Source organism: Ammospiza caudacuta, chromosome 1 (assembly GCF_027887145.1).
Source record: "Ammospiza caudacuta isolate bAmmCau1 chromosome 1, bAmmCau1.pri, whole genome shotgun sequence".
In the NCBI taxonomy this organism is placed as follows: Eukaryota; Metazoa; Chordata; class Aves; order Passeriformes; family Passerellidae; genus Ammospiza; species Ammospiza caudacuta.
The window spans coordinates 60,712,071-60,735,026 of record NC_080593.1 but is presented as its reverse complement, the minus strand read 5'-3'; the positions used below and the strand labels follow the sequence as shown (position 1 = coordinate 60,735,026).

At 37.0% G+C, this 22,956-nt stretch overlaps 1 protein-coding gene across 1 annotated transcript in view; it reads left to right on the top strand.

The window, feature by feature from the left end:
- Positions 1–22,956, top strand: part of CTDP1 (CTD phosphatase subunit 1) — a 96,728-nt gene that overhangs the window by 18,449 nt on the left and 55,323 nt on the right. Inside the window, exons 5-10 of the mRNA XM_058803658.1 lie at positions 1,216–1,366; positions 6,540–6,630; positions 7,766–7,932; positions 9,471–10,556; positions 17,743–17,884; positions 20,159–20,389. Of these exons, the coding sequence (XP_058659641.1) occupies positions 1,216–1,366; positions 6,540–6,630; positions 7,766–7,932; positions 9,471–10,556; positions 17,743–17,884; positions 20,159–20,389 (1,868 nt within the window). The remainder of the gene's footprint in view (positions 1–1,215; positions 1,367–6,539; positions 6,631–7,765; positions 7,933–9,470; positions 10,557–17,742; positions 17,885–20,158; positions 20,390–22,956) is intronic.

Below are 22,956 nucleotides of genomic sequence, written 5' to 3'. Positions count from 1 at the left end.
AAAAGAAAATGAGAAGCAAGTCTTCTGTAATATGTTCCTTTTTCTCTACATTTAAATGGACATTTTTCTTTCATCCATTCATGCTTTCCTGCACTTTTCCTTTATGATAATTTTGAGAGATGTTTCAGGTAGCTAATTTTAATCTCTGCTTTCCTTCCTCTGCAATTCACAAGCTGAGTACTCAGTAATGTGACTACCAACTCTGAGGCAGATACAGTGAATTACTGTTCAAAGTCCCTTTTTGAGCAATCCTGTGTTCCTTTGTCTGTCATTCCATGAGTATGTGTAGGGTTTTTTTTTTTAATCTTTTTTGGGGGAGTAAGGAGGGGAGAGGTTGTGTTTAATTTCTTCACGAAACACTTGTTATTGAACTGACAAGGGATATTGGCTTGTAACATTTCGAATGTGGAAACTCTAAATCAAGAAACACGTTGAAATGTGTACAGTGTCTGGAAAAAGAGGATACAAATTCAAACATCAATAGCATGAAGAACTGTGATTGCTTAGTTCTTTTCTTTCCTCTTGCCATTCTTGCATGTAGCCATTCGGTCCAGTAGGCTAAGCATATGTTCACAATTGCTAGGAAAAAGCAAGCTAGAAATGTGCATTGCAATTAAGAGGAAAGGAAACCATGAGTATTCAACTTAAGGATTAAAAAATCTTGTGTGTCTGAAAGGCTATGCCTCTATCAGTATAAATTCATGGTTTGGAGAAAAATATTTTTTTAAATATTGTGAGGTTTTTAACTGGGATCAATCTATAAGCTTCTTTCCTGGTTTGCTCTCTGTTGCTGTGTTTCCATAGGCAGACTTTGCTGGATAAAATAAAATACTTTCTTTGAGCTCAATGCGGATTGAAATGAGTCTGTCAGAAGTTCACTGTGAGGTATTGATTGTAGTGAGATCCTGAACTTCTGTGAAATGAGCACATTGAGAAGTTTCTCAGATTGGTTTGCCATAAATGAAGATTTGAATGAAAGACACCTGCATCATAAATTTTTCAACAATGCAGTTTCCTGCATTTGAAAGCATTATTGTTGGACTGCCTGGCACAGAGCAGAAACATGCTTTGGATTTTACTTATCTACATAATCCTGTGACCAAAACCCTCTTTGAGTAAGACCAAATAAAGTTGAAGTGAGGGAAGAAGGTAGCTCTGGAATGCTGACATTTTTGTTTGCTATTTTGATAATATTCAACATGGTTTTTCTTCTAGGGAATATTTCATTTCCAGTTAGGGCGAGGTGAGCCTATGTTGCACACACGTTTGCGTCCTCATTGTAAGGAATTCCTGGAAAAAATTGCCAAGCTCTATGAATTACATGTTTTTACTTTTGGCAGCAGACTGTATGCACATACAATTGCTGGTGAGTAGTATGTTTCATTTAACAATATTTACCTACCCTGACTTCATACTCATAACTAATTTTCTTTATGCAGTTGTTTTCAAGTATTTGTTCTTTGTTTTGTGCAAAGCCACTTCCTAAATAGTCCTGTGGGTGGAATTCTTAGCTACTTTACAAGGCAGTGCCTGTATGGCCTGTAATTTCAGAAATAATCCTTTTTTTTCCCCCATTAGATTTGCTTTGTTTCACTGATGGTTAGAGAATCAGATTGTTAACTAGTACCTTCTTATTAAGTAAGAAATTATGTTGATGGACCCTAACAATGATCTGCAACTTCGCTTGTCTTACAAATCTAATATAACTGTTCTGTAAAATTCAGCAATGTGACATCATCTCATCCTGTGAGGAACGCCACCCCCGTATGGTTTCCTTTCACCAAAGGAAGTTCTGCTGCTATAAATCTGTTTACAGCATTTCTGTTTATGTCCTGGAGCTGAGATACACTTAATGAAAAACAGAAATCTAGCAATATTTTCACATCTTTTTCTCAAGAACTTAAAATCTCCAAGTGAAAACTTATATTTGAATTATAACAGTGGTAGTCTATTGTGTGGGTCACTGGCTCTGGCTGAAATGTTTTCTTGTTTCTGAGAAGCATAAAAGAAACTTGCCCTGGTCATGCGAGTGTATGGGTCTGAATCATGTTTGGAGGGACACCATGAGTTTAAACTATCAAGATGGGGTAAAAGCCAATTTTAGTCTTCTCTGTCAGAAAAGCATTTTCTCCTCAAACTTCCCTTTATCAAGTCTGTTGGTCTAAGATAATATAATTAGCAATATTTTAGGTTATAACTGTGTCAGACTATCCATACTGCTGTTCCATGTCTCCTAGCTTTTTTTTTAAGTTGTCTTTCACATTTGCTTTTTTTTTTTTGTGTCATATTGCCAGGAGTGTTTTGAACAACAATGTCTCAGTAATCTCACTTCTTGGCAAGAAAGGATGATTCCAAAATAGAGAGCTAGTTAGCTCTAAAACACTTCAGAAAAAAAAAAATACATAATCAGACAATTCTTTATGCATGTTAAATGCCATAGAAGAGGCTTTTAATGGCAATTATAAGAGACTTCTGAATGGCAACATACAATATTTCTGTGGTCAAAATGTGGTATTTGTGGTCACCAGCTAATACTCGTTGAAAGGTTTGAGGTATGTCCTGTCCTGCCAATCCAAGTGAATGTTTCTATGTTGCTCAGTCTTTGACCATAGTTTGAAAAATCTTCCTAAAGCTTTGTCAGTCTTGCTGTTGGATTAAGTGTTGTGTACTGCTAATGCATGAACAATTCTGTGCCTTTCTGTCCTTAGAATGCATTTTTATTTTCTGTGGCAAAAGAGAATAGTTTTCTTCTCACTCAGTTTAAATACAAGTGAGGGGACAGTCTTCGTCACTTGGATCTGTGTGCCATGATCTAGCCTAAGGTCAGAAGCTAGACTATAGCAAGTGGCCTTCAGAGTCAGGGAGGAGTTGCAGAGGTAGTTAAATCAGGATGTCTAAGTGCTTTCCCTGTCTTCTCTCAATGTGTGATTTGGTCCACTGCCCATTTTAGTCTCTGAGCCCCAGTGTGGATTGCCTGTGCTGCCGTAGGCTGACACTTTTTGCTGTCACCATGCTCAGGCTACCCCGTTTATTCCATAGAGGGAATAGCCACCAAAATAGGGTACTGCTGCTTCCTGTCACCAACAGACTTGTGGGTTTCTGCCTGAAGCTGTTTGACCTCATCAGAAGCATTCAAACTGCAAGTGGGTTATTTGTGCAGGGCTGGTGATCGTTTCAGCTGAAGTCTATGGACGAGCATTGGGTACAGGCCTTGGTCCCCCTGTGCAGCCAAGATGCAGTTCTGGAGGAATACGTGGCTGATACATATAGAGAACACTTGATGGCAGTATTGGTAAAATGGTTTCTCACAGAGCTGTCAGTTTGATACTTTGTTATCCCTGTGTTACATAAAGAAAGAACTTGTAATAAAATCCTGGGGAACTTTTTCACAAGAAAAAGGTTGTTTGCTTAAGTCCTCTGTAGACTTCTTATATATCTTTGTGAATCCTGAACTCTGAGCTGCACCTTTCATATCCTAGTCCTTTTCTCTCATCTCAGCTGATTCCTGCTGGCTGTTAAGTGGGATTAGCTGATATTTGTAAACACCATTTATATCTGCTGAAATAATTTATATTAAACCCTTTTTTAGTTTGACATGTTTACGAAGTGATATCTGGTAGTATGTTTATGAAGATGAGCTTTGAATTTTATTATCTAGAGCTCCCTGGAGTATTTCTCCACTAAATAATTATTTTGAGTAATTGTTACTTAAATTCTTCTCTCTATAAGAGAAGTTTGGTATATTTAAAACAGATGTCAGCTTAAAAGCTAGTTATAAAATGTCACAGAGTTTTAAGTTCAGAAGCTATTAAGTAACGATAAAGCAATGTGAAATCACTCCAGATTTACAAGGAAATTTAGGAAGTAGGACCAAGTTGAGAGCATTCATATGTATGGTTTGTTACAGCAAGTATATTACAGGATGTATACAGTGTGTATGTATAATCACCAGTGTCTGAAATTGTCCCAGCTTTTGAAAGATTGGGTCAACAGCTCTTTCCAGGTTGTAAAGTAGAATGTCAACTTGAACTAAAGGTAACATAATTCTTCAGAAATTCAATTTTAGTTTTATAAATAAAAGGACTTATTCAAATTCATGTTGGTACCAACTGTTACATAACTTCTCCTGGGAACTGCTATTTAACTCAGTCTAAGATTTGAGACATCGCCAATATGAGTTAGTTTTCCACATTGTATCTTCTGATGGTCTTAACTTAGTTTTTACTTATTTATGAATTTTATTTTTTAAGAGAGTCTGTATAAGAGCAGGCAATACGATTTGGTAAGTCTGTGTGCAAAGAGCCAGTCTGAGATGGGAAACAAACAGCTGGGGCAATAGTCTCTGCTATAGTGAGTAGACTCACTGGATAGTCCTTCCTAATGTGGCCAAGGGTAATTATAGTGTCTTCAGTTTGTTCAAGAAACTTGGGGGCATACCTAGCACTGTGTCTAATTTATGAGACTAAATGGAAGCTCAGTTTGTCCCAGTCTCTCTTGGTCCCTATCTCAACCCAGGAGCCCTTCTTTATATTTTCTCTCCCCTGTCCAGCTGCAGAGGAGAGTGAGAGAGTGGCTTTGGTGGGTGCAGGTGTGTTGAAGAAAACAAATTATGAAATTAGGGAAATGTTACCTGCCATTTCCCTGAGATGTGAAAACATCAAATTGTGTGAAAACATCAAATTGTTTATGTTGATTTATTTGACTAACATCTAAAAGATGTTATTAGGTAACATCTAAAAGAAACCAATTTGACCTGGAAAAAACTTTTTAGAAAGAGACCAGTACTGTTTTCTATGTTGTTACTCAGGTAGCTTAATCTTGGACTCTCCTAAGGTGGGCTTGTATCTTTGCAGATGGATCTTTGATGAGCTCTATCCTCATTGTATTTTTAGTTTAGTGGTAAAGTATCACTGTGAAGCTTAAGGAATGCTACCTTATCTCTAATCTCTGGCAGCCAGGCTTTCTGCATTTGGACTTTTTTAGTTCAACTTCATTTTTCTTACAGTTTTAGCTCGGCAGCATTGTGGCTGAGGGCCTCACTCATGGCCTCTTGCCATGTAATTAGTGCACTTCTGTCTAATTCAGTGGAGAGAGTTCCTGTGTATTCAGACAATTAGGAGAAGAGAGTTTTGTTGGGGAGAACAGCAACTTGTGTGACAGCTTGTGTAGTTTGTCAAAGTATATGTGTGTACAGCACTAAATCTTTGTAGCTAATTCTCTCAATTCATTATGCCTAGGTACTGCAAGGGTCTCACTACAGGGGATGATTCTACGAGTTTGCAGCAATTCTTAAGCATAGTCGGGTGAGTTAAGGTTGAACCTCTGTCCTTAACTCAGAATTTTCTTGCTTTTATGGGTTTTAAGTTATTCCAATTACACATCAATATTATTACATACAGGATCAACTTTTAGAAGTGATGACTGATTTTTAGGGTTTTTTTAGACTTTGTTTTTGAAGTCCCAACTTAAGGTACTCTTGGGAGCTAGACTGTTAAAAGGAGTTGAAGACGTGTTCTGTGCAAATCTGAGCTCCTTGAAAGAAAATTAAAGTTGGTCCATAGAGCAACTATGTAGTCATTTTGAATTCTGTTTCTGGTTATAATATGGCCATCATTTAAAGTAAAAGACAGTAAAACTTGAAAAGATGGTTTCCAAGTAAGTATTGACTGCTTTGTATTATTCATAAAAATGAGAAGTTGATACTAGTTTCAGTACTAATTCAGTAGAACAAAAAATACAGGTTAGCATGTAATATGCCAGTTTCTTTCTAAGCAATTATGTGGCTGTGATCTGCTCATGAAGGTGAACTTCATTGCTGCAGACTAGATTCAGAAGCATGTGCATGTGTGTTTGTACACCCAAGTCATCATTTTCCTAAATAATAGCACTTTATCTTGCTTGAAGATCAGTTAGCATAGCTTCTGTTTTGGTTTTGGGTTTTTTTTTTAATTTGTTCGTTTGTTTGTTTTAAAGAGTGCAGTCAGAAAAGTTACTACAACTGGGCGTAAATATTTCTAGAAATTCCAGGATATACTAATTATGTGCAAATGTATTGAAGTAGTTGTTAGAGGTACAACTTAAAACCTACAAATGCAAGAGCTCTGGCTGGAACTGTCTCTGAACTTCCTACTGTGCTTAAATATTGCAGCACATTGCCGACTCTTGTGAGACTTCTCTGCAGTCCCTAGGCATAATGAGCTAAGGAGAGCATTTAGCTTTAAAGAACCAGCTATAGAGAGATAAATGTAAGTTGCAAAAATTGTGTGTCTATCACCTGCTCTATCTCTTTCAGCCATATTTATTTGGCTGTCACAAATTCAGTTTTGTTGCCATGTTGAAAGAAAATTAGGTGGAATTTTTAAAATTCTCACTGAATTAGCTACAAATACTTGATCCACTGTACTTTCTTCCATCTGATCTCATGTCTCAAAATTGTATGTTAAACTGCTGTTGCTCAAATTAAAATAGCGGAAGTATATAAAATATAAGCAAGGAACAAACATCTTGAACATTAACTTTTTGATTTCTTTTTCCAAAAGGATTTTTGGACCCTGAAAAGAAGCTTTTTTCTCATCGGATATTGTCAAGGGATGAATGTATTGATCCATTTTCTAAAACTGGGAACCTTAGGTATGTATGTGGATCTTAGGTATTATACAAAACATGACAATAAACAGGGAAGATATGCTAAATAAAATAAAATAAAAATTACTCCCTCTGCATTTAATATGTTCATATCCTTCTTTGTCTGCCTCTTAAATATCAACACCATCTCAGTAAAACTGAGGTGTTGGGCATTGCAGCATTTCCTCTACTTAATGGGTTCTGTGGTAGCAGAACAGTAAGTGGGATGCCATGGCATCATGTTTTCACTTACACTTCTTATTCTTGTAATAACAACCATATTTCCACTTTGTCTTGTGATCTTATTATAATGACTTATGTTGTGGGTTTTTTAATTAAACCAAAATTCTCAGTTGGAGTTTAATTCATAATTCAGTACCTAGTATTCTGGTTTTCAAATGTGCTAAAAGCACCTTCTGTTCCTAGTGTTTCTTGAAATTAGGTCATCTAGAGCCTTGAATTCATATTCTAGTCTAAATTCACATTCTGATCTTTTTCAGAGTGTTCTTTCTTTTTTCAGAGTATAAAGCCAAGATTTTTTTCTAAGACAGATCTGTTTAATGCAATTTTATGAAATACTAAAAGTTATTGCCTCTCCACACCTGACTGTAGCAAATGAGAAGCTTTTTTTTCTTTTCTTGATGCTTTTTATATGTATCTTAAGTACTCTACCTTTTCTTCCTCCTAGGTGATGGGTGATAGTAGTAATTCTGTTTCCTTTATCTTGGCTTGAATGAATCTAGTCTTTGAAACTCTTCTTGTGTCTTTTTACCTATCTGTATAGGTAGTGTATTGACCTTGTGAAAGTTGACTTTGGGCTATTGGTTGACAAAAACCAAAGAAATCAAGACTGAAATGTTGCGATGGTTTTTTCTTACAGATGTTTCTTGTTTTCTGCTTTTAGCCTTTGGAACATAGATTTTAAAAGAGCTGTTTCCCTTTTATCCACTAACTTTAATTTGTTCAAAGCTTGTGTTTTGAATTCCATAATTTTAATATTGCTGGCTTTTTGTAAGTTTCTTTTGTAAGTTCCATGTTCTGCAGACATGCTCATAATAAACCAGGACATCCATAGAAATTTATTTCATTGCTATGTAAATTTCTAAAACTGGCATAATTTATCAATTATTTTGTCTCTTAGAGATCTCTTTCCTTGTGGAGATTCCATGGTTTGCATCATTGATGATAGAGAGGATGTTTGGAAGTTTGCACCCAATTTGATAACTGTGAAGAAATATGTATACTTTCAGGGGATAGGAGATATTAATGCACCTCCTGGATCAAGAGAAATGCAAATGAAGAAGAAAGGTAATTAGATTGTTTTTAAACCATGTCCACTTTTCAAGCATGACAGATGTAAGTCACTGAGATGGTCTTAGTAATACTGCAGTTGTGCTCAGATGGGCAATCCCAGACTGTTGAAGTTGACAGTACAGATGTGAGTAGCTTGGTAAAACTGGACTATTCTTACTGAGAGCATTTCTTCTGGCGTCCACCAGAGCAGAAGTGAAGCAGAAGTGTTGTGGCTGAGAGCTGATTTGGCAATACACCAAACTCTTCAAGAATGTGTAGGGGGACACACTTTCTCCCTCACACCCCCATGTAAAACCTGCTGACTTTTCCTTCTCTATAGGTTTCACCTCTTCAGTCCCCTTCCTTGCCCTTGGGACTTGGAGGAATAGGCAATAAACTCTGGCCTCAACACACTGCTGAAAATGAATGTTGAAATCTGCTTGCCTCCCAGTCTAAATCGTGCTAATAAAATTAGTGTGAATTTTTAGCACCTAGTGAACATAGTGTTCTGGCATTTGACAAGAATCCTGTGTTCAACAGGCTCAGCAGTGTAATACACATAATGGATTTAGAAAGTACACATTACACATTAATTGGTCATTATTTAAGGGCAAAATGTATTTGAAACACAATGTCATAAGAAAGAATTGTCAGGCTTTTTCCAGTTTAGCCAAGGGTTTGGGTTTTTTAATGTAATACTTGTGACATTGCTCTTTCCCTTGTTGATAGAGTGTCCAAGACAACAGTAGAAATAGTATGATCAGCCTGAACCGGGTCACTGTGATGTGAGACCTCTACACTTGACTCCTGTCCTTACTTGCAGGGCAGGAACATGCACACAAAAGGGAGACAAAATAGCCTGATTTCACACAGTGTTCCCAGTGAGCATTTGTGTGCAACAATTTGGAAGTCTGCAGTTTCTTTAATTCTTTCTCTGCTTCTGCAGACATCTGTGGACACATCCTAAAACTATTCTTCTGCTTTTGACTCTATTACCCTTTTACTTGCATTCCATCAGTCTTAAATTAAGCTTGAATGGCATCTTTGTATTGCTAAAATACATATGTCTTTTCAAGGGCTAAAGTTCAGTTATTTTGTTATAAAAATTAGGTAATATGAAAGACATGGCTGTTTATTTATAAAGTTCTTATAATGTAGTACTGGATTAGGACTTTGAAACAAATTCTGCCCATCTGCCCCCAGTCTGGTTATTTTCATTGCTCAGAGTTGTTATTGTAGAATTTACAAGATAAATCCTTTAATGCTTGCAGAGTTAACAAATAATTACTTATGACCTGTGATTTAAAGGAAAAAAAATTGCTTATCTAACTTCTTTAAAAAAGTAATGTTTATATTTGAGAGTCCTCTCTAGTAATCATTAACACCTAGAGAATTTTAACAACTTAGAAAAGTCTAGTGATCACTTCCAAGCATAATTAAATCTAAGTCCATATGTAAACTCTGTGTTTAAGGTCAATGAAAATTAAATTTTCTTTAATCTGAAAATAAGAAAAAAAGGGAAAAATATGTTTTCTTTCTTGCCTATGTCTTAGCAAACCACTCTGCAAAACCTGAGGCATTGGATTCAGCAGCGATTTCAGCAAAAGATGTTGAAGAAATAAAGAATGTTATATGTGTAGAAGAGCACAGTAATGGTCTCAAGAAAACTGCAAAGGACACTTGCACTGCAAATGGGAGTACTTCTGTAAGCAGTGAAACATCTGATGGGGATGTGAACTCTCATAATAAAGTTAATGCCCAGGACTCCTTAAATGATAGCACTGGTCACACAGTGGACAGTGAGGTCACTGATGATTTGGCAAATACGAAAGAATCTCAGATTTTTTCAGAACAAGTTGATACAACACTTACAGAGAAGCAGCAAACCCAAGAGAAGATAACAAATGACTTGGACTTTGAACTGTCCAGTGACAGTGAAAGTGATGACGGATTGGATACCAAAAAGTCATCCACCTCTGTATCAGATAGTGACAACGAGGAAAAGAGAAGTTGGAAGAAGTCCAAACAACCTCTGCAGGATGAAAATTTGCAGCAAGAGGGTTGCACTGATGTGAATGAGAAAAAGGATGGTCTGGTGAACCATTCTGGGGAAACACAGTCTTTACCTAGTGAAATTATCCAGGACAAAATTGATCATGAAGCTCAAGAGGAGAGTGAACAGGAAAGCCTTTGTGATTTAGGAAATGGGTCTGGAGACAAGAAAGAAGCTGAAACAGAATCTCAGATTAGTGAACAGTCTGGAATTACAATGGGTGAGTCCTTAGACCAGAGCATGGAGGAGGAAGAGGAGGAAGATGATACAGATGACGACGACCATTTGATATACCTTGAGGAGATCCTTGTGCGAGTTCACACTGATTATTACACCAAGTATGATAAATATCTGAAAAAAGAGATTGAGGAAATTCCAGACATCAGAAAAATAGTACCAGAACTGAAAAGTAAAGTCTTGGCAGATGTAACCATCATATTTAGTGGACTTTACCCGACAAACTTCCCTATTGAAAAGACACGGGAACACTATCATGCCACAGCACTTGGAGCTAAAATTGTGAAGAATCTCGTACTTAGTGCCGATGATCCTGATAAAGCAACACATCTCATTGCAGCAAGGACAGGTAGGTTACTGAGCAGCTTTTAGTCTGTTAGAGTTGATGTCTTGAGCTCTTTTGTATAATCTACAGACTTTATTGTAACTGAGATTAGAATCAAAATGAAAGATTCTTCCTAAAACAATTTAGCAGCCTTTTTAAAAGGATCTTTCTCTTTTTTTTTTTTGCTCAAATGTGACTTTTAATTGTTACAAGTATGAGCCACTAAATACCCTCTGATGCAATGTGTCATGTCTCAGTTTTTTGTTAAGAATTGGTGATACTAATAGTCCAAGACTCAGAGTTGTTGACTGGAAACCCTTAATATTTGTGTCAAAGAAATGTTTATGATCATCTTGCTACAAAGGTGCTTTCTTTCTCAGTTTCTCAAATTCACCTCTCATGGTTCAATTTCACTTGGTATGGAATTCAAATAAATTATTTTAAGAGACTGCTAATACCCTGTCACTGCACTGTGCTTATTATTTTGTCAAAGGAAATGTAAGAGTTTAGCATAGCTTTTGGGTCATCTTTGACAAAGCTGCCTGGTTTTTTATAGCTGTAATGGATAGCAATGTACCGTTGGTAGCTGCCATAGAGGAGCTACCAGTCAGCAGCTCTAGCTGCTGTTTTGTTGGGTTTTTTTTTCATGCTCTAGCACACTGGTTTTTATGGGTGCAGCCTGAGTCTTGGTTCCCTCATTGCTGGCCTTTTGAAATTACATGGAATCTAAATATCTGATAGTCAAATTCATGAAATCCAAAAGTAAAACTGCATGTTTTAAATCATCTAAAATTTACAGGTACTTTTGGACACACGTATACATCATAAGCAAAGAAATACATTATCTGCCACCTATTGGATTTTTTTTGTACTGCTATTCATGTGGGGTTTTAGTACACCAGAAGCAGCTTGGTTTCATTGGCTTGTATTTTAAAAATCTGTATGTCAAGAGGCATTTAAGTAGTAAACACATATGGTAAATGGAGATAGACGCTTTAGTAGTAAAAACAACCTAAAACTCAGGAGATGGAATTAGATGCATTGAGATTAGCTGGGATTCTTTCTGGGTTGTGAAGATGTGATAGTTGCAACACTGAATGTGAAGGTTTGAAATCAATGGATGCATCAGTTTAGGACTCCATTGTTTTACTACTGTTGCTGAACAGCTGTTTTAAAACTTCATAAATAGGAGTAATTATTTCAGCAAGGAATTATGCAAGTTGGTCATACTTCATTGAAGACATAATAGCCATCAGTATAAGAGACGATTTTCCAATTTTAAATCTTAAAATGTTTCATTTCAAAAATTGCTTTGTTTATCTTAAACTAGATGACTTCTAATGTAGTTATACATCAGATGCATCTGTTGTGTGATGGGGTAAAATTGATAGGATAAATGTAAATTAGACTGTCCCAAACATACACATTTCTCTAGACTGAAAAGTGTTGAAAAATCCATTAAGGTACACATCATGTGATAATGAGAAGCAGTTGACTTTTTTTTTAATGTACCGTTTGAGGGTTGTGTATTTATGTAGATGAATCTATGCATCCTTGTGTTCTATTTTTATAAATAAATTATTTTCCACCTGCACATTCTTAGTAAATCACACTAAAGTACATTTGAATATGAAAAACTATTTTAACTTTGTTTTTGATTAAATTGCATATTGCACTAATTGTAGTTGAGGTGAATTGGCAGCCATTATTTCTGCCTAATGGGCAATACTGTTGTCGTCTTTCATCATCACTTAATTACTTCTGTAACAATGGCCATGAAGTAGAGGTATTTATAGTGAATAAAACAGTATGATCCAATAACCCTTTTTAAGGTCCTTGTGGATTAAGTGGCTCTGGTTTTATGATGGAGTTTTGGTTTTTTTTAACTGGGGACTATTATTCTCTCCTCTGGAAGGTGGGAGTAGTTAGGCTGCATCATTCTAATTTCATGACGGGAACTCCTTAATCAGAGATTTTAAGGGTATAAATTTTGTCCTGTCACAGCTGGATTTGTGATAATACATCTGTCCATGCGATTTTCGTAGCGGTTCTTTTATGGTTAGAGAGCAAATTATTGCAAGCCTTTTGCTGACATTAAGCCATACAAATATTGCATCTTTGTCTCCTGTAGCAAACATCTGAAGCACTGCTTGATGTCTAATTGCTGGCGAAAAGAGGAAACAAAAGCATGTCCCTTCTTGAGTTTTTTTTTTGGAAGTCAGTGATGTGAGACCAGGCAATGTTATCTATACTTTTATCTTTTTTTTTTCTTATTTTGACATGTTTGTGGAAAGTGATTTTAAAATACCTTTTAGTTCAGTATTTTGGGTGACACCACTAACAGTGGCAGACCTGGGACTATGACAAGCAGCTGAATGTGTATGTTTGCTTTTTACTAGCCGAGATGTAAAGAAGGCACATACTTAATCTGCAGTAGTGTTTGGGAATAAATACTATTAGCTTTCTCATTTTGAAGGCAAAGGAAGAATTTGGCAGAGGACGTAAAAGGGAAGAAGTCAGTGTGAAACAGTTAGCCCTTAGGTCTTGAAGTGATGGGGGTTCCCTGCACCAGAGCTTGGTGCACTGAAATGAACAACTACTGAAAAACATTTTAGGATGTTTTTACAGCATTCTTCCCAGCCTATTAGGGTAAATAATTTAAAATTTTTATTCTTTATATGTACTTGTCTCTTTCTCTGCAGATAGGCCTGTTGTTTCCCTGTAGACATAGGTACTCTGAATTCTGAAATTAAATAAATCCTTGTTCCTGAAAAAACCTAGGTCTTTCATTATATTGGGCAAAAATTACTGCCTGGATTTCTGTAAAATACAGGATCTTTGCATCATCTAATCAGCTTTCATAAATCTGAGTGACTGACAAAAGGCCATCCTATAGTCCTTTCCACTTATCTATGGGCTGCATAGATCTTGCTTCAGTTTTTGAAACATCTGCTGTTTGCTTTAAGTATCAGTAAACTGCACTGTAGGATGAGTTTTTTATAGCTGTGTACACACTTGGCTAAGCACTTATTACACTATTTCATAAACCTTGTTATGTTCCTTCCTGAACGGATGAAAGACACTGTAGTTGATTCTTGTATTGAGTATTTGCTGGTGGAGCAGATAGAGCTGTTCAGATCTCTCAAAAATTATTGCAGTGTGGTAGGAATGGAAATACATCAGTTTAGGCACCGAATTTTTCTTTTCTTTTTCAAAATATATTTGAGCCCTTCCATTTCCTACTCCTCTGATGTGTCAACAGCAACTTTTCCTGAGAAATATGTTCAGGGGCCATGTCTTTTAAAAAAAAATCGGGTTAAGCACTGCTCTAAATTTGGCCATTGACCAGGTAAGCCTGTTGGTTTTACAGTGCAGAGTTAAACCTGAACTTTAGGCATTGCTTCAGAACAGCACATCTGTCACTTGTTTTAGGTCAGTGTTCTTGCAGAAGAGGATTTAATTTTTATATATAGATCTTGCTTTATAATCATCTGAAGAGAAATAAACTTTTAGCCATCCAGATTTTCCAAGCAGTGTCTGGCAGCCTGGTTGCAAACTGCCATAAGGATATGTTGATTTTGGTCTGTTGGAATCAGGAGAAAGTTCTGCAAGTGCTGCTGGTGATCTCTCCCCATTGTGTGCTTTGGTTAGTCCTGATACAACCTTGAGCACTCACACGGAGTTCTGCATGAGACTGAATCAGAGGCCACAATTGCTCAGAGGCTGAGCAATGTTTTCAACAAGTTCAGAAGTAGAATTGATGAGCGCCTTCCCCAGCTTTGAAAATCACATTTTCCAATACTATCTGCTTCAGACTGTATTCATCAGGGAGTAGATGTGATCAATTTGGCCCCCAGCTGCTTCATGTGGAAAACCTTCTGTGCCTTTTTAACTTTTTGGAACAGTTTTAGATTTTGAAGTAGGGGAACGTGATTAGATGACAATAATTCAAAAAAGTAGTCTGGAAGATCAGTTTTTCTCTAAGTGATTTTCAGCTCAGAGGGGCAATTCAGATGTTTTTAGCTGCATCAGAAGTACTGTTGCTTGGATGGATTAAATCTTTTTGCTGTTTTGTCATAATAAGTGTAGTTCAAAAAGGAGAAGTTACACTGGGGAAAGGGAGAGGAGACAGCAAACATATTATCACAGTGCTATTTCTTCTCCTTGTTAAATTTGGTGTTTCACTAAATGTTGTTTAAAGCTAGAAATAGGAAGCCCTCCCCAGGAGGACACATTTGCATTCCCTCATGCAGTTTTCAGTATGCTGGAGTGTGCCATAGGCCACTGCACTTTAGAAATGGGGAAGAGGCAGAAAGCCTTGATGTTGTGGAGGTGAGAAAGGTAAGACTTTTGACTCTTAGGAGGTGGGCTTGGTTACACACAAGTCTGTGTCACCAGCTTTCACAGAATCCTAGAACATTTAGGTTGTTAGGGACCTTAAAAACCATCTAGTTCCAGTAGCAACTTCATACAAAATTGTACTATTTTGGCTTTCATGTTTAAGTTTTCTGTCACAATCCTGTTGACTAGAAAAATTTGCATGGCTCCTCAGCATACATCCAGTATGAAACAATCAGATATGTGTGAATGCAGAATGTGGGGATGGGGAGGAAGTAGCAGCAAGATTAAACACCTGACATCAGTGCAGAAACATGAGTTTGAAAAACAGTTGGAGAAAGCCATTTCCTCGTGTAACTTCACAGATTTAATATGAGCTGAAGGTGCAATTTTATAGTTTTGTCCATGTTTCCCCCAGTCAAGTGCAGAAGGAGCAGCATGGTCCCGTTCTCCAGCAGCGTCACCAGCTCTGGTTAGCTATTATGGGCTTACTAGTGAAACCACTGCTACTGCGTGTGGTATTCAGTCAGCTCCAGAGCTGTTATGTGCAGGGCAGTATTGCCAGCTCTGTCTGATACCTGATTCAGTGTTTAATAACAGGCACAGATACCTAAACTTCTACCAGACTTCTTGCTCTTGGTGCCTTTTTTTGCTCTGAAACTTATGCTTATGAACGTGATTTTAGCATTCTGTTTATAACAGCTGTCTTCTTGCTGATTTATTTTTCTGATGTTTTCATTCCTTTCCTCCTTTATTCTCAAAAAAAAAGCAATGTCCAGGCTAAGCCTTAAACTTCTTCAATCCTTTTTCTCCCAGCTCTCATAAACTGATTCTCTCTCAACGTTTGCTTTATTTCTTCTGAAATATACCCTGTGTATAAATTAAACACAGACTTATACATAACTATTTCTAACTGCAGGTATTTCTGCAATTTCCATTGAGGTTAATTAAATATTAATATCTCCAGTCAAAGCTACTTCTGGCACTGTAAACTGGCTCATTTCCAGCAATTGTTGCATGAAATTCCTCCTCAGCTGCTTTTGTAACACATAATTATTTGGAAAACAGATTTCTTAAATCAGGGCATGTTTTCAGGGAGTACATAGACCTCCCTTATTAGGGTTTTATGTTTTAGCCAGGTAGAACCTCTCGAACTGCGGAAGTGTGCTGGATTTAACACAGTTGCAGTTCTAAAATTGTTTTCACTGAATCTTTGTTGGACAGTGATTTTATTTTTATTATGTGGCAAAAATTAAAACATGATGTCCAAATCATTAGAGGTTTGGACAGGACTGTGTCTTGAAGTACTTTTTTTGTGTTTGTGTTCATCTTGGGTTCTTAAGTTAACTTTGTTTTTCATGTATACTGTATAGTGGTGTGGCATAAAGCTTTATATGTACAGCTCTTACACCCTGAACTGTGCAACTGGTTGCATTTACACCTGAAAAAAAAAGAAATATATTTGTGCACACAACATTGTTTTCTGCTAGTCTAAATCCAAGAAAAAAAGTACGTGTATCTAGAGAAAAACGTAGCCCTACTCCTGTATTCCATTGGGTTTGGGGTACAAAAGTTAGGGAAACAGAGGCTTTCAGGAGTTTCATAAAGGGCAATTATCTCCTGCCCTTTCTGTTTAGTTGTTTAATCTTACGGAGGTCTTAAACTGAGCTGTCTAACCAACTAGTTAGGTCAATCCTCAAGTGCATTTCAGTTCATCTGTCTATCCCAGTGGATTGTAGTTCAGCTTGTACAATGGGTATGAAATATTTGAGGTTAGCTGCTTTGTCTCATCTTCAAATTATGTGAAGAAGCATGGGTACTTCAAGATTTTCATTTAAATTGAAACAAGTAAAATCGTATTGTTAAATGACAATCATGAAGATGAAACTCCAGGGAACTGTGATGAAAATATCAAATTAATTTACTGTTCTTGCTTGCTTGTCAGAATTGTTCTGAAGCTTGATTTTTTTTTTCTAGAGGCTTCATTGCTTCATTGTTCTCGTGTGTGTGAAAACAGACAAGGGCTCATATTATTAGTATTATTATATTTTACTTTGTTTCATTAGCTGTTGTTAGCTCACTAGTGCTGTTTTTTTCCTGGATTCTCCTCCCCATCCCACTGGCGTGGTTGGAGGAGTCAACAAGTGGCTGGCATTAAACCACAGCACTGATTTTGATGCTTTTTGGCAGATTTATAGCAACTTCACTTAGTTTCTCTCTGGTTCTGGCATCCCCAGAGAGTAGAATTTGAGATCACCTGTTACTTGCAAGCTGCACTGTTGATGGTTTCACCTGGATTGTATGATGGTCTCACCTGGACTGCATGCTAGCCTACTGTGTTTAGCTTCACATTCTTTGCTCCTGTTTCAGCACGAAGGAATTCTATCTGCTTTGCCTCCATCTCTGGTAGATGGAGGTTGTTGGGTGGGTGACAGCCAAAAGGTAGTGTGCTGTATGAACAGAGAGCCATGTGTAAAAAAGTTAGTATGATAAGTTAGTCAGGATTCAACAGCGTTGAAAAGCTGCTTCTTCTTGGACTGCTAACAAATACAAGTGAAGGAGATGTTATACAAAAGTGCACTCGTGTTGTTTATTGGGCTAACATGCAGAGATTTTCTGTATAAATCTTAATGGGCTACTTCCATGGTGCCAGTTCTTCAGAAAGTTACCTTCATCGAGCTTGAGTCTGAGATACTGCATCTTACTCTGATTCTCACTTTTATTAGCTGTGATTGTTTTGTTGGACTGGGGAGAAGTGGTGCTTTTTCTTTTCTGTACAATTGATGACAAAATGTTCTTAGTTTTAACTCTACACTGGTTTATCTTCTGTGTTTCTGGGAACACTGTAATGTTGTGTTTGACTCTGTAATAGGCACAGAGAAAGTACGGCAAGCTCAGGACTGCAAGGATCTCCATGTTGTAAACCCTGATTGGCTGTGGAGCTGCCTGGAGCGATGGGACAAGGTTGAGGAACAGCTCTTTCCCTTAAAGGATGACTACATCAAAACACACAGGTAAGTGCTGTTCCTTCAGGGAATAGGGGCCATGAAAACAGGTTTTTCTGATTTGTTAATAAATTGGTTTCTGACAAGTTCAGATGCTTATGGATTTTATGGAAGAGCTCCCTGATTTTCTCCATTTCTCTTTTGTTTAAATTGAAGACTGAGGGATCAGGAGTCAGTTCAGTAACTAGCACAGTCAGGAGAGAACTTGTGGTAACATTACTTTCTTTAGCAGTTACTGTTGTTAGCTCTTTTAATTTTGAGAAGTTGCCCTTTTCAGTTCATCCATAAGCCCATGGAGGCTTATGGAGGGAATGCCACCAAAGCACGGGATCATTTATGCTGCCAAAAAATGTACATACTTTGACGACATGAGAAACTAGTAAAGTATTTTTGGTGAAATTTGGCAGTGGTGGGAAAGAGAGAAACAGGAAAATATTATAGAAAATTCTAAGAAAAATTAGAAGGTGTGAAGACAGGAGCAAAAACCGGAAGGAAGGAACTAGTGAGAGGCGATTTTGGGATTATAAGAAAGTGCTGAAAGAGAAAAGGTAAAAAATAATTAGTGCACTATAGGGTGACAGTAATAGAAGAGGTAGCCAAAAACATTATTAATAAAGAAGAACTTGGACAATAACAGTCCCCTGCATGAAAGTAGCATGGCTAAAGTAACTCATGACAAGGTACTGTCAAGCCAGCTTCTGCTTCTTGGTCTTGGCTTATCTGTTTGGATAGACCCACATCCTGCAAGCATATCAAAGGATCTTCCCTTCCATGTTTAGACTGGAAGGAGCACAGCATAATGGGATTTCTGTATTAAACTGATACTGATGTGATTGACTGTGCTAGGGATTTACTTTCTACTTACAAGATGCCCTGATGAGGGCAGAACATGGGTGTGTCAGGCTTTGAAGACACCAAAAGAAGAAACGTGTGAAAGTTAGGGCATTTTATCAAATGCAGCATTAGGTTGAGACACAGGATCCCTATAAGTTGGGAAAAAACATTTAGCCTGCTTATGGCTTGACTAGGATACTTAGTATTTAAAAAGTATCTGATGGTTTTAAATCAAACTTTGGAATATTTGCACGAGATGCTTAATTTGACACTGCTAAGTTTACAGTAGAAACCTTTGCAGTAGAAACCTGGACAGTAGCTTGTGAACATTTTTTTTTTGATGTCTAGATGAATGTTAGTCTTCGTCCCTCTGTTAAATTACTCTTCCTTTTTACTGAGACATGATAATTTTTCCTACTTCTGTGTTTTCAAATACAACACCTTTTAACTTCATACGTCCCCCCCCACACAAGCTTCAGTCAGTAAGATATCTATCTTAATGCAAATACCTTTACTTTAACCCAGTATGTGCAACTGCTTTGGAAAAGATTTTCTATTTAATGAAGCTGCTTGAAATAGTGATTACAGGTCCAAAGCACATACAAACTCTAGGGGAGAAGCCTGAGAAAACATTTGCATGTAAAATGAACTTAAGATAGCAAGAAAAGAATAGGTTAACTTGGAATTGGTTTACTGTGTTACTGCTGCAAGACTACTTCAGAAACATCCATAAAAGCATCTGGTAAAAACTCCAGTTTTGTGTCACTTCTAGTATTTGTTACAAATTATTTGAATATTTTTTTAACATAGTGTTGCTTTCATGGAGCATAACATGCTGTTTTAGTTGATGATTTTTTAAAATTATTCAATTTGCTTGCTTTTTTTTAGTGGTACTTCATGACAATTGGATAGTACGGTGATTCCTGCAGACTGGTCTCTGAATGTTTCTGCTGACGCTTCTGAAGTTATGTTTTTAAAATGCAGCAGGGTGATCATAGGCAGTTTAGTATTTTAAAAAGTTAGTTAGGATGGCTTGCAAGTTAATACTGCATGTTTATTTTCTCTCAGAGCAAATTTGGAGACCAAATAGAAAGATTGATACGATAGTCTTCTGTTCTCTTTGTTGCATATATGCTGATTATCATGCTTAGCTAATTGTGCTGTTGTTGCTACCTGCAAATAATTTTAGTAACTTTGTGTTTAGACAATTTCTAAGGCATACTTATTAATATTTTAGTAATTTAAACATGACATTATCTTGTATTTGCAGTTTTCTGTTTTAAATTCAGTGGGACTTTATTGAGGTGGAGGAGAAGAAATGTTTCTTTAGAGATTTTCCAAACCATTTCCCTCTTCTGCTTTAGAAGAAAAGGGAATCCTTGTTTTTTATGTTCTGGTTAGCTCATTTAAATTTCTAATGCAATTTTTTTTCTGAACTCCCTCTAACAGAGAAAATAGCCCTGCCACGTTTCCTGATACACCCAGCACATTTCAGACTGCTCTGTTTCACCCAACGCCCATCCATCCAAAGTCTCAACCTGGTCCTGAAGTTCGAATTTATGATCCTAACACTGGAAAGCTGATCAGGAAAGGCACACAGACATCTGGGCCGTCAATGTACATCCAGTCTCCAGCTCCTCCCATCACTTTGCCAGTCCATGGTGAACACTCATCCTTCAGGTACCTAAAGCATAGCTAAGAGTCACATTGTCTACATTTTTAGATTCTGTAGTAAATCTTACTCTCATTACCCCTTCATTTGATTAAATTGATATTTTTGCTTTACTTTGTTTGCTTTCTAAAAAGGCAAGAAAATAAGCAAAAGGAAATAATCAGCTGAAGTGAAGTCAGAATGCTACAATTCCAGATGCTTTCTGTGCCTCACTGAAGTTGAACTGGAAACCTCAAACCAAATAAATTCAGTGTGTAGTTTGTGTAGTCTAAAGAATGTTACAGTAAGTGATTGCTGAAGTGAGGCAGCTTGATGTTTCTTAAAGGGTCTTGGAATACTGGATTGTTTTTTGTTAATAAAATATACCTGATAGCATTTCACTCTTGTTTATAATTTTTTTTTCACCTAATTCCTTCAAATGGATCATTAACTTTGTTTTTGAGGAGTATCAGAAGCAATGGAAGAGTTGTGTAGCTGACTGAGCATTGTGAAATAAGGCCATATGGCTGAGTGCTCGTTACTAATCTGTAGATCACTAAGTCAAGACACTAATTGTGGAGGAGGCAGAGGCAGTCTGCTTTTTGAAGTACAGAGGCTAGTATCTATCTGAATTTTGTCAAAATTTGTGTTAAGATGCAAAACCACCCCTTGTCTCTTAAGATGTGTGAAATATGTAGAATTCATCCCCAATTATCTAAATGAAAGATCTGACTTTCTAGAATTCTAACAAGCTCAGCAAGGCTTGTTCATTCCACTGGTAAAGACGTATCAAATTAAAGGCAAAGCTTTTCTTTGTAAAGTGTTATCTTTTTGTAGTATTTTTCTGTTAACTGTTTGTAGCCTTTTTCTTAATTCAGCTTTCCTCTTGTTTTCAACACAGGTTTTTTGAGTCTCTCTTGTTTGTGAAGATGTCCTGTTTTCAGTTCCTTTTTAACTGTGTCTTTCAAAGTCTATTTTCATTTACTGTCACATGGTAAATGAGCATTAGAATCTTTAAATAATTGACACAGTGTGTATCCAGAGAGGAGCTAAAAAACATTTTTGGGTTTTTGGTCAGTTATTGCTGAAAGGAATTCTTCTAGAACTAGAGCTGGGAAGGTTTTACCTTTATGTAATTGTCATACTTGTAAGGTGCTTCACTATGATGGGTTATGTTGATATTAATACATCATCGAATGCTTTCAAAAGAATGGGTTTTAATGGTTTCCCTACCTTTGTCAACAACTTGATGAAGAGTTTGTCCACACCTAAGCCTATTTTTCCATAATGCTGAGGTGCTTCTTCACTTGTGTATTATACTGAAAAGGAAGAAATATATTTTAGGTGTCCTCTTAATTGAGTTTCATACAGCTTTGGACAGGTTTTGTGGGCAGAGTGTGTCCTTTCTACTCCCATCTTCTATTTCAGTTCAGTGGGGGGTTTTTGTGACTGTCAGTGCTCAGAATTGAGATGTTTTAATCTGACTGTCAATCCAGTTACTCCGTGTTGCAACTTTACCCCACAACTATGCAGCTGTAAGAAAAGAGATAAGCATAAGGTCTATGCTAAGAAAAATTATTTTCATTCACATTTCCTGTTGATTTTGTTCTAGTGGTGAAGTTGGTGACCTGTAAACCCTAATCTCTTAATTGGGACACATCTCTGTTCCTCAGGGCAGTTCTGTCTTCTTCAGATCCTGAGGAGAGTTTTGGCAAAGTGTAAGAGAAAAGAAAGGCTGTGTAAATACCACAGTGCAGACAGAGCAGAAAGGCTGTGAAGAAGTAACAAAAAGCTGAATAGAAGCAGCTCTTCTGTGTCTGACTGAGGAAGAGCCAAGGCAGTACTGTGAGCTTTATCTTAGTGCATACGTCACTGATAGCATTTTTTTTTTTAGAAAAGCTTCACATCTGCTTTAAAATTTGGTATAATACTTGTCTTAAGAAAAAACTACACTGGTGCAGCAATTTATTGGTAGAGGACTATATTTTTTTTTGTCCTGACAGACTTAATGTGCTCCCTCGTTCACATTCTACAGAAAGAGGGGAATATTTGCAACTAAGCTATTGATTTTTAAAAAGAGTTAAAGTTGTTGGCACTCCCAGCTGCTCCTGTTGTGGGTGGGTAGTTATAGCTTCCAATAATTTTCTTTGAGTTTCTCAAATCTTCATCTGATTCTGAATTTCAGATAGTGGGAAACAGAATTGCACTGCTGTGAGTGCTTGGGGACGTGGTAGCTGCACATGGCAGAGCAATGGTTCTTGGTGTCTTAGACTAAGAATGGACCTCCTTGTGCTTAGGAGAGAGCCTCTTCCTTACAAGGCAGATTATTGCAAAGGGTTTCAAGTTATTTGAATACCATTTCATAAGAACAGTTTCAGTTCTTGCTGTCTTGGGTTTCAACACTTTTAGTTTCTTTCTGGGATTCAACCTGAAACATAATATAAAATTGGATACAATTAGTTGAAATTTATACATGTAATTTGCAGTGAAACTGTCACCAGTGAATTACAGATGGTTCAGTTAAGGTAGTTAACATTTCAAGCAACAGGTCTTGCCATCCTGCTCAGCTCTGAGGCTTGAGAACCTGCTTTTTTGT